Below are 11,852 nucleotides of genomic sequence, written 5' to 3'. Positions count from 1 at the left end.
GGCTTCAGCTGCGGGGCTGCGCTCAGCGTGCCCTGTGCGCATCCCCCCCCTCCCAGCGCTGCAAAGCCCCAATCCGCCCCTCTCTGCTTCCTGCACCGTCCTGACTTCCTGAAAATAATAAAAAATAAATAAAATTAAAAAATAAATCAAAACCCGGGACTGCCTGCTGGAGCTCCCCAAACGTGTCTGCCGCTGTTTCTGCTGGAGACGCCGGTGCCGGGGCGCATCCCCAAAGCTCTCCGCGGGCACAAGGAGAGGTTTCCAATCCCCGTTTGCCTCTCCCGGGCTCGTCCCGGGCTGCTTCGGCTCCATCCCAGCGGGAGAAGGACACAAACCCACGGTGCCAGCGCCCAGGGCTTGCCCTCACCCGGGGCTGCTGGTTTTGACTTGGTTTGTTTGTTTGTTTGTTAGAGCAGCGCAAATTTGTTTGTAAAATTGACTCGTGCCCCTTCGAAACAAATTGTTATTAACCTTCCCCTTCTGAGCGTTTCATAATCACAGATGTTAGTTTGGAGATGATATCCAGCCATCCCAGGGGTACTTTTGATAGCTGCATGGGCGGGGATTGAATGTGGAGGTCGGATATTAAATCAGCGGGATACAGAATTACTTTTTTTTCCACGAACCCGAGCTGGCTAAATAGTTTCCCCCTCTTCCTCTGATATGCGTTTCACAATAAATGGCGCGGGCATTTGCATATATAGTGCCTGGGCATGGGTCTGTACATCGCCTGTGCTATATCCTGCGTTAAGGTACAGCGGAGAGGAGTAACATCTTCACTAAGCCTTAGTGCTCGGATGCTTATTGAACATAGTTAGGGGGGTGAAAAAAAACAAACAAACAACACAACACGCTTAAATAATTACACCGAGGGGCTGCTGGGCACCGCGCAAGGATTTTTGCTCGGTCCTGTAATATTTCCCTGGGCTGATGGCTTTTTTTGTTGTTATTGTTATTATTCAGGGGACTTTGGCTGGAGGGGAAGGAGCCTGCCCGGTTAGCAGAGAGATGAGTGCCAGGAAAAAATGTGCCAGGTGGTGGGTGTCTGCAGGGCCTGTCCCTGTCCCTGTCCCTGCCCCTGTCCCTGTCCCCGTCCCCTGCCGTCGGGCAGCCGGATTTTTGGAGGAGATTTGGGGGTTTGTGCGGTTTGGGGTCGCGCTTTAGGTCTTTTCCCTCTCCTCGGGCTGGTCTGGCGATGTGGCGTCGCCCTGTTAAAATTGCAGAAGGCACAGGGGCGGCAGCTATTTCTGTTAAATTAATTTTAAATTTTTAAATTAACGAGGGCTAATTTAGTTGTGCTGTCCTTCCCCGAGCCAGCAGGGAGCCGCTGCCCGGCCGTGGGAGCGCTGTCTGGGGTGGGGTGGGGGTGCAGGGAAAGCGGCATTTTTGTGCAGCAGCCCCAAAAAAACGACGAGAGAAGCAGCCAGTGCCTCTAACTCTAGCTTTTTTTTCTCCTGAAAGCCTGCCCGAAAAATACCGAGGGCAGGTGAGGAGTGCAGCCGAGGCTGGCCCTTTGCTGCCCCGAGCTGAAGGCATCACAGCCACTGCAAGCATTTGGCGTCAGGGGCTGGATAAAATCCAGGCAGCGGCGAGGTGCCTCCTGTCCCTGCTCCTGCTGGGGCAGCTCCTCGCAGACCCGCTGGCTGTCGTCACCGGAGAAAGAAGCAGCTTAGATAAGTTTCCATACTTTTTTTTTTTTTTTTAAACCCCCAAACCGGGTAAGTTTTCCCACGCAGCTGTTTCCTCTTCTCGCCGTGATTGCGGGCTGCGGGAGGACAGGTGGAAACTTTGCCCCACTGCACCCTGAGGTGCCAGAATTTCCCCCTGGTGCAGGCTTTAATAACTTCTTTAAAAAAGCCAAAATAAACCTCGGTGCCACCTCCCCGCCGGACACCCACGGCGCCACCGCTTTGTCCCACCGGACAACCCGAGCTATTTTCCAGCCACGTTTACTCCGCTGTGTAGTGCCAGCAGCCACCGATTGCCTCCCTCAGGATGGCAGATCACCTGCCTGCCTGGCCGAGGTGACACAAGTCTCCTCCGTGGGGCCCAGACCCGAAATACACAAAAAAAATAAAGGATTTGCCAGCAGCCCCACTGCGCAGCGCCTTTCAGCAGGTGGGAAGCAGGGCGACGTGCACGGTCGTGGGGACTTTTTGCCCCTTGCAGGGCATGCTCCAAAGCAGCTTAACAAATAATAATAATTATTATTATGATGATAAAATACTAATAAGCTTGATTTTATCCAGGGGTGCCCCTACGGCACCCAGCAGAGGCTCTGCCCCTTGCTCCCTGCCCCATGGAAAAGGGGCTGGGCTGCCTTTGGGGCAGCAGGGCAGGTGACCGGAGGTCCAGCCCGGCCCAAAATTTCGTTCCTCCTACTGGAAGTGCCCCGGGGACCCCCGGACCGTGCTCCCGAGGGGGGATTTTCAGCAGCACCCCCTCGGTGCCACAGCCCGGCCTCAGCGCATCGCGGAGCCGGGCACGGAAAGTCTGGAAAAGGTGAAACCTGTTGACTCTGCGTGAGATTCGACTTTTTTTTTTTTTCCTTTCCGTTTCCACATCCTTTTTTTTTTTTTCCTTATTTTATTTTATTTTTATTTTATTTTATTTTACCCGACGATGCTCGCTGCGCAGCCGCCGCTTGCCCCCTGCTCTTCATCCCGAAACAAATCCTCCAAAAACTTTCTTCGTCCTTCAAAACGCTGCCGAAATGCCTGGCTGCAAAAAATCTCCTCCCTCAGCCACCGATTTACTCCCGGCTCCACGCTCTCAGCTTCCCACTCCGGCTCCGGTGCGATCTCTCAGGGACCAGGAGGGCAATTTTGGGGTTTTGGGGCTCCCCCAGCACCTAGGGGCAGCTTTCCCCCAGCAGCGCTGCTCCATCGCGACGTCCGAGGGCCACGGTTCGGATTTCATAATAAAATGTTGTTGTTTTATTTTTTTTTTCTCTCTCTTTTTTTTTTTTTTTTATTTAACGTAATCCTCGAGAATTTAAACACACAAAAATGCAGTGAGAATGTTTTCACAATTTTTCGAGAGCACAGTTGTAAATAGAAACATTCATATTTCATAAGATTATAAATATTTGATACTGCAATTGTAAAATGCACATGTTTTATAAACTGGGAAGAAAAAAAAAAAAAATCTTTGCTTTCTTGCTAAAAGGCAATGTCATTTAATCCTGTCTCCTAAGCAGCTGATGATTATTCACAGAATTTAAAATTACAGCTTTCGTTTTATAGTGTGATTTTTTTCCTTTTTTTTTTTTTCTTTTTCTTTAAGTTTACACTACTATGTACAACGTGTGTCTATCATAGCTGCAAAATAAAGAGGTTTTAAGGCAAAGCGAGAAGTCCCCCCACCCCAGCATCGCAGGAGAGCCCGTCCCGAGCAGCGCCCCCCCCCCAGTACACCGAGACCCCACGCGGGACGCGGTCCCCCCCCCGTGGGATTTGGGGTGGGGGGGATAAAAGGGGTCGGGGCCAAACGGCCACACCAACGACCCCAGCGCCTCGAAACCCCAAAACGCTGCCGCTCCAGGGCCGAGGGGCCGAGCCACCAGGTGCCCGTGGCAAGGGGGGGGGCGTGGGGAGAAGCCCCCCCGGTGCCACCGAGCCCATGTGGGGGTGGCAGGGGCCGCCCGCCCCTCGCTGCGACCCCGCGGGTCGCGCCGTGCTCCTGGGCCGGGGATGGGGGAAGAACCAAAAAATTATCCTTTTTTCTTTTTCTTTTATTTTATTTTCATTTTTTTTCCCCCTCTCTTTTTAAAAATTATTATTATTATCATTTTGCACCCAAACCCTTGGGGAAGGTGCTGCCGGGACCCGGGCGCTGCCAACCCCTCCCGGCCCCGGGGAGGGGTGACCCCAAAGTTTTCCAGGCCCTTTCCCAAAGTTTTCCCAACCAGTTTTGGGAAAGGGAAAAGAAGGGGGGGGGGGGAGATGACCCCCTCCCCAGCAGCCACGCACGGCCCTGGCCTCTCACTGGGTGTGTGTGTGGGGGGGAGGTCGGGAAGGGACCCTGGGCATCTTTCGACACGGTGCTTTGAGATTTCTTTCCCTATCGTTACATATATATATATATATATATATTCTTTTTAAATTAAATTCTCCACGTCTGTCCCCAAAGCCAGCCCCAGACGCACACAGCGCTAAAAAAGAAAATTAAAAAAAAAAAAAAAAAAAAAAGGAAAAGAAAAAGAAACAGAAACAGAAAAAAAGAAAAGGAAAAGGGGAGGGGCAGGGGAGAAAAAAAAAAAAAAGGTAAAACTCATAGAACAAATAGGAGAACTATTTATTCGGTTCACAGTCGTGTGAAATGCAGCAATAAAAATCTTTGGACTTCAGCAAAAGTTGTTTTTAATTTTTTTTTTTTTGAATTTCAAAAAACAGCGTCCAATGTCCATTAAAACAGCGCTTAAGTCTATAAAAATGCAACTTAAGCTTTCAAAAATAAAAATAAAAATCATAAAGATAGCATCTAAAATCTTCATACGACCGAAAAAAAAAAATAATAAAATAAGAAGAATATCGAAACCAAAAACCCAAACCCCCGAAAGCAAAACCAAACCAAAAGAAAAAAAAAAAAAAGGAAAATAAGAAAAAAAAATATTTTATAATCAGATATCTTGGATTTTTACACCACCTTACCTGTAAATTATATATACATAGAATATTGCAGAATTATAGCTAATACACAATATTTTCACTATTAATGCTGGTATAATCTTTATACACTGGCCCTTTTTTTTTTTTTTTCTTTTCTTTTTTTTTTTTTAATTAAATTATTGCATCGTATAAACTTTGCCTGCAAACCCCCCCCCCCTCCCCACAACCTCCCCGACCTCCCCCCCCACCCCCCCCCCCCCCTCTCCCCAGGCTATTCACTGTCCGACTTGCCGTCTTTCGCCGTGGTGGAGTGGTTGTGAGCCCCTGGGCCATGAGGTGCACCGCCAGGGAGTTTTTGCTGCCCGTCGCCTTCTTGATCTTGGCCCGTTTGTTCTGGAACCAGATTTTGATCTGGGACTCGTTGAGGCCGAGCTCCTGGGCCAGGCTCTGCCGCCGCTGCTCGGTCAGGTAGCGGTTGGTCTGGAACTCGGCCTTGAGTCTCTGCAGCTGCTCGGCGGTGAAGGCGGTGCGCGGCCTCTTGTCCTCCTTGTTGGGGTTTTTCTTCTTTGGTTTGCGGGACCGGGGACCTACGGCCGGGAGAGAGGAGAGCACCGACACCGCGCCGCCCCGACGGCACCCCCTGTCCCCCCCAGCAGCCCCTTTTGGGACCCCCCCCACCATGAACCCCCCACACCCCATCATCCTCTTTTGGGACCCCCCACACTCCCTCCATGCTCCCCTTTTGGGACCCCACACACCATCATCCCCTTTCGGGACCCCCCCCGGATCCCCACCCCATCCACCCCAACCCCAAAAGGCGCAGCTGAGCCGCGTCCCCCTCCCGGGGGCTCCCCGCTTCCCCTTCAAAAACCAACCTCCCCTCCCTCCATCCAACCTCCCCTTCCAGAATTTATTTTTTAATCGCTATTATTACCCTTTTAGCCAGGGAACCCCCAAAATAATAAAGAAACTAAGCTGGAAAGCGGCCGCGTGTTCGCGCTGCCGCTGCTTTGCTGCAGCCCCCATATGGCACGGCACGGCCCGGCCCGGCTGGCCGGGCTTATTGCGGGGAATATTTATTCCCGGCAGCACAAGGAAGCCTTTTCTATCCGGGCCGAGCCATTGTGAGGATGTATGTTAATTAAATATTAACAAAGGAGAGCACCGGAGAACAATGGGGTAAAATTCCAATTATTACCTCGGAGCCAAAGAGTTTGGGGTTTCGACACCCTACGAACTCCTTTGCCACTCGCCCTACAAACCCTCCTTCTGCTGGCCGCCTCTCCGGGCGAAAATCCTAGCTGGACGCTTTTTTGTAGGAGAAACCCTTTTTTTTTTTTTTTTCTTTTCCCTTTTTTTTTTTTTTCCTTTTTTTTTTTTTTTTTCCCTGGGAGCACATCTCCTGCCTGGTGTTTCCCATGCTTCCCCCTTGTTTTTTAGCAAGGGTTTTTTCCACCCGGACAGCCCCTCTCCCCACAAGGACATTTCACCCCCCCAGTATTATTTTTTTTAAGGTTTTTATCCCTGTTTTCGGGTGGTTCTCCCCCAGCCCTCGCTTAACCGGAGCCTGCCGGGGAACTTCTCCGGCTCTCGGCGATTTCTCCCCCCCCCCCGCCAGCCCCTCCGGAGCTGCCCTGCAGCACATGCGGGGAAATTTAAAGAAAGAAACGAGACGGCGGCAGCTCCGAGGCCTCTTTTGGGGAATAAACGGATCGTCTTTTTAGGGGAGGGGGTGGAAAAAAAAAATAATAAATCAAAGCAGGCGAGGCCTGCCGGGGGGCAGGGAGCGGGGAGCAGCCCCCCATCCCTCCCAAAAAACACAGGGCATGGGGAGCTCGGAGGATGTCCGCGGAGCCCAAAGCTGATTTTTTCTCCCTTTTTTGATATGATAAATCTGGCAGCTGGGGGGGGGGGGGCAGTGCCCCGCTCCGGCACATCCCCGCGGCCGGGCGGCCCCGGCTGCGGGCTGGGGGGCGATGGTGGGTGCTCCCCCCCTCCTCCGGTACCCCTCTTTTCTCCCCCCTCTTTTTGGGACCCTCGCCCCTACAAAGGACGGCGATGAGCGTGGGGAAGGAGCGGAGAGGGAAGGACGGGGAAGGGTTTTTTGGGGGGGGGGGTTTCCTGCCTCTCTCCCTACCCTGGGGAGCTCGGGGGGCGGCCGGGGGAGCCCGGGGAGGGGTCGGCGTGGAGAGGGGGCAGCTCTTACCTGAAGACGGCCGGTCCGAGTACCGCGTACAGTAAACCCAGGCGGGCCAAAGCATGGGCTGGTTCCCGGCGTTGGAGCTGGCCTGGGAGCTATCCGAGTCCGAGCTCACCGACAGGTCTCCTCCGCTCAAGCCCCGAGTTTTTAGGGCAGCCTCCAGCGCCGCGGGGTCTCCCCCTTTCTTGGAGGCTCCGTGCAAGGCCAGCCCGGGGGGGCCACCTTCTCCTCGACCCGGCGAACCCCCCCCGGAGCCGGGTAGAGGAGCTCCGGGGGTCGGCGCCGCCGCGGGGCTCCTGCGGTTCTCCGCTCCGGGCCTCCGGTTCTCTCCTCCGAGGCCGCCGGCCTCTTTCCTCCGGCCGAACTCGGGCCGCAGGATGTTGTCGATGAAGAAGTTGGTGATGCGGTGAGGGTGCGGGTGAGGGTGCGGGGCCGGGGGCGGGGGGGTCGCCCGGGGGGCAGCAGGAGAGCTCGCCGCCCTCCGCCGGGCTCCGCGTCGCCGCCGCCGGACTCCTGAGGCTCCCCGGCCTCCTCGCGGGGACTCCGGGCTCCCTCCTCCATGCTGCGAGGCCGGGCCCCGCCGCCCGCCCCGCCGAGCTCTTTTCCCCGGTGTCTCCTCCGCTTGGTCTTTTAATATTTTTTTTTTTTTTTAGATAGAGATATATTTTAATAGGTTTACGGATATTTTATATACACGCACGCACAGGTGGCTTATCGGCTTGCGCTTCTCCTGGGCGTTCAAAATCCAGAGTTTGGAGGCAAAAAAAAACAAAAAAATCAAAATCAATTTTTTTTTTTTTTTAAATTATCGGGAGCCGAAAACCCAGCAGCCGAGGCTCGACGAGTTCCAAGTTGGGCAAAAAAAAAAAAAATAATAATAATTAAAAATATATATATATAAAATAAAAGGAGGGCTCCGGGGTCCTCCCGCTGCCTCTCGCCGCGTCCCGCCGCCGCCGCCGTTCAGCCGCTCGGTCCCGTTCGCCGCCTCCCTCATCCGCCGGGGGGGGGGATGTAAAAAAAAAAATGTGAATAATAATAATAATAAAAAAATAAAAATAATAAAAAAATAAATGGAAAAGAAGGGTAAGGGAGGCCGGACCTCAGAAGCCACCGGAGGCCCGCCGAGGGCAGGGCGGAGAGGGGGCGCCCCGCGCAGCCCCGCGCAGCCCCGCGGCCGCACATGCGGGGGCCTCGGCGGGTGCGGGGAGCTTTGGGGGGGGCGGGGGGGGTCGTGGTGGTGGTGGTGGTGGGGGGGGGGGGTGCTGGAGGGGGAGGGGGGGGGTCGGAAGGGAGGGAGAGGGGAGGGAGGGAGGGAAGGGAAGGGTGGGAGGGAGGGAGGGAAGGGTGGGAGGGGGGGGGGGGCGCACGTCCCACCCGCCCCGCCCGCCCCTGCGCCGCGCTGCCCGCCCCGGCGGCCGCCGCCGCCGCCACCGCCGCGCCCGGCCACTCGCGAGCCCCGGCTTGTTGTCCTCCGGTTTTAACGGGGCTCCGACGGTGACGTCGCCGTCCCGGGCTCCTCGACACGTGCCTCGGCCCAATGGCAAAGCGACCGACGGCACACGTGGTGCTGGGCGCCCCCGGTAAGTGACAGCTCCCCCCCCCCCACCCCCCCCTTCCTTCCCCTTCCCCTTCCCCTCCCCTCGGCCGCCCCTCCTCGCCGAAGGATGCTATGGGGATGGAAGACCCCCCCCCCCCCTTCCCCTTCCCCTTCCCCTTCCCCTCCAAGCGGGGGTCTCACCGCAGACCCCCCCCCTCCCCTTTTGTCTGCCCCCCACCCCCCTCTCTCCTTTCCTCCTCCTTCCTTGCGTTGCGCGTTATTTTTAATTTTGCACGCTGTTTATCGCGGATGTGTGTGTGTATGGGGGGGGGGGGGGGGGGGGGGGGTCCGGGGGGCATCCCATAATTCCTTGCAGAAATGCATAAATAATATTCAGAGAGCGCCGCTGATACAAAGGGGGGTCGGGGGGGGGTGGGGGGGAGCGGGGGTCGTGTGTGGGGGGGGCGGATGGAGGCGGAGGGGACGCGGCCGGGGGGGGGTCCCCTGGGGGAGCGCAGCCGCTACCTGCGCGGTGCTGGAGCGCTGCGAGGATTTTGGGGGGTGAGCACGGGGTGTGGGGGGGGGAGATTTGGGCTCGTATCCCCCCCCCCCCCCTCCGCAGGGTTATCAGCGGCGGAATAAAGCTCGGCGGCGTCGGGAATGGCCTCGCTCTTCCCGGAGCCGGACGGGAGCCTTTGATCACGTATTCCTGCTCCACAAACAATATCCCACGGCGGCGCGGCGCCGTGTGTCCCCCCCCCCCCCCGGCCCCCCCCTCCCCGTCCATCCCTCACCACCACCACCACCCCCCCTTTCCAAAATAACCGGCTTCTCCGGGCTGGACAGCCTGCCACTTTGCCTTTTGTCTTTAGGAAGAATTCCCCTTGGAAGAAAATTAGGGAGCGAAGTGCGGCCGGATGGATGCCCTGGGGCTGGGGGGGGGCTGAGCCAGCAGGGTGCTGACGGCTCAGCACCTCGGGACCCCCCCGGGCTCCGTCCCGTTATCCCCCCCCCCGGGGGTGTCACCGCCCCGACGGAGCGCACGGCCGGGGGCTGCCCGGCCCCGGGTAGGGCCGAGCCGAGCCGAGCCGTGCTGAGCTGTGCCGGGCAGGGGGTGGCTCAGCACCAGTGTCCGCAGCACCCCAAAGGCCGGGTTGTCCCCACAAGTGCCACTTTCCTTCGGCAATGCACCGCTCCCCGTCCTGAGGGGCAAGGGACAGCGCGTCCTCCCTCTGCTCTTCTTCTTTTCCTTTTTTACTTTCATTTCTCTCTCCCTTTTCTCTTTCCTTTATTTTATTCTCTTTATTTTCCCCCTTTTCCCTTCGCATCTCGGGTCTCGTCCAGCGCCGAGCCCAGCAACAGCCGACCCAAAGTTGTTTTGCTCAGCCAAGCACCTAGAGGTTAATTTCTCGAAGTGCCCCATGAAAAGCGATTAGCCTGTCTCCCAAGAAGTATTTTTCTAATTACTTGGAAGCTCGCGCTTTGCTCCTACCCCGTAATTAAAACGTCTTCAAGGTGCTGCACTTCAAATATTTCGCTCCCGGGCGGCCCCCGAGCTGTCGCCGCTCGCTGCGAGCCCCCTGCCCTGCGCGCTACCTGCGCGCTCCCTGCGCGCAGCTCCTGCCCTGCGCGGGGCGGGGAGGAGGAATTCCTCGGCTAAAACTCCGAAGCGGGGGGGGATAAACAAAAGCTGTACCCCAAAAAAAAACACAACACCAAAAACCACAAACAATTCCTGCCCCTGCCCGTCCTCTGCCAATAAACCCGTGGCAGGAGTGCGAGGCAGCACCTCAGGTATGCGGGGGGAGAAAGGGGGGGGGACGGATGGCAATGTGATGCTTAACCGAGGAAATCGGAATAACCTTTATTATTATTACTATTATTATTACTATTCCTATTATTATTTTTTTTTCCCAGGGTTATTTGTACCCCGGGGCTCAGTCTCTCCCGCAGGATCCCCCAGCACGTTTTCTCGCCGCTCTGCAGGAGTCCCAGCGGCGTGCGGGGGGTGGGCGGGGAGGGGGGATTTCTCGGGAGAAACCCCACTGATGGGCACAGGGATGCCGGCTTTTGGGGTCGTTTGCTCGCCGGCTTCAGCCTCCCCTCGCAGCCCCGGCGGCAGCCTGCGAGGTTTCGGTCCCCGCAGCCTCCCCGTGCAGTTTCAGCGAGGCTCACCCTTTAAAATAAGAAAATCCCTTTCCCTTTCGCCACGAACACGCGGAGGGGCGGGCACGGACCCCACGCAACACCCCGCGGGCTCCGCACCGCGCTCCGCACCTCGGGCAAGGAGGCACCGGGGGGGGGGGTAGAGGCTCCAAAAAGGGGAGGACGAGGAGGCTGCGGAGGGAGGCTCCGGCCGTTCCTCCTCGCCCAGCAGCCTCCAGGCACACCGGGGCACCGTCCCCCGGCCCGTGCCCACGCTCGGGGAGAAACCGAGGTGCAAAAACGCTCAGTGTATGGGGATGAAAAAAAAACAGGGAGCGCCCCTTCGGCACCCCACCCTTCCAGCGCAGGGGTGGGGCGCCTGCAAAATGTTGGCACGCAGTGAGCCGCGCAGTTGTGCGGAGCTTTTTTTCCCTCTCCAAGCGTGTCCCCCCCCCTCCCCAGCACCCCAGGGCCCGGGGAAGGGGCAGTGATGTTGGAGGGGGGGGTGGAGGCAGCGATATCCGGGGGGGGGCACACCCCTGGATTTCCTTCCCGCTGCCGCATCCCATCGACTTTCTGTCCAGGCGATGTTTTTTTTTGGGCAGCTTCGCCAAGTGCTGAGGGTGGAGGACGGGGGCGAGGTCGCTGCCTCCCCCTGCCCTCCGCCGGGGCTGGCCGTGCCAGGAGAGCTCCGGACAGGGCCGGGCTCTGTTTCCCGGGGGCTCCAGAGAGAATTTTGGGGTGGGCAAAGCAACGGAGACCCTCGCCGAGTCCCGGGCAGCTTTGCCTCGGAGCCTGCTGGCCGGGAGAGCCCAGCTGTACGCCTGCATTTCCCCTCTGCCGCCGGGTTTTTCCCTGCTCCGCCGCCAACCGAAATTAAAATAACAATAATAAATGATAATAATAATTTTCTAAAAAGGAAAAAATAAAAAATAAAATTGTTCCGGGCTGGATGTGGAGCATCCAAGGCAAAAATCGGGCAGGGCCGGCAGCAGGGGCCGGGGGTCGCAGCCAGGTGTCCCTGTCCTCCCCGCCTCGGTGGCGATGGCTTGGCGTGAGGGCGGCTTTCCCTTCAGTGGGGGTAAAAGGGTGGGAGAAAAATCTGCCGGGCGCTGACACCTTTAGCACCCGCTCCCGGGGGCCGGGGCTCTCCGCGGGGCTCCAGGTTGGGACCCAGAGCGAAAGGGAGGGGGCGACCCCCTCCGGGGATAGGGGGGTGCGAGGGGCAGAGCTGGCCCAGCCCCTGTCCCTGTCCCTGCCCCTGTCCCTGAACTGTCCCCGGGCCGGCCCTGCCCTGCCCCTGGCCCTACAAGGCAGCGCGCACAGCTCTGCGCATCCCTGCGCATCCCTGCGCACC

At 57.2% G+C, this 11,852-nt stretch overlaps 1 protein-coding gene across 1 annotated transcript; it reads right to left on the bottom strand.

Moving 5' to 3' along the window:
- Window positions 1–4,881: 4,881 nt before the first annotated feature.
- EN2 (engrailed homeobox 2) lies at window positions 4,882–7,371 on the bottom strand (the record flags this gene model as incomplete). The annotated part of the gene is given in 4 exon segments (XM_084281833.1): window positions 4,882–4,928; window positions 4,931–5,197; window positions 6,817–7,258; window positions 7,261–7,371. Coding segments are annotated over 4 exon segments (867 nt in total).
- Between the last annotated feature and the right edge of the window lie 4,481 nt (window positions 7,372–11,852).

This window comes from Netta rufina (genome assembly GCF_964035555.1).
Source record: "Netta rufina genome assembly, chromosome: 2".
Taxonomy (NCBI): domain Eukaryota; kingdom Metazoa; phylum Chordata; class Aves; order Anseriformes; family Anatidae; genus Netta; species Netta rufina.
Note: the sequence above shows the minus strand (reverse complement) of the source record. Positions and strands in the feature narration are given on the sequence as shown.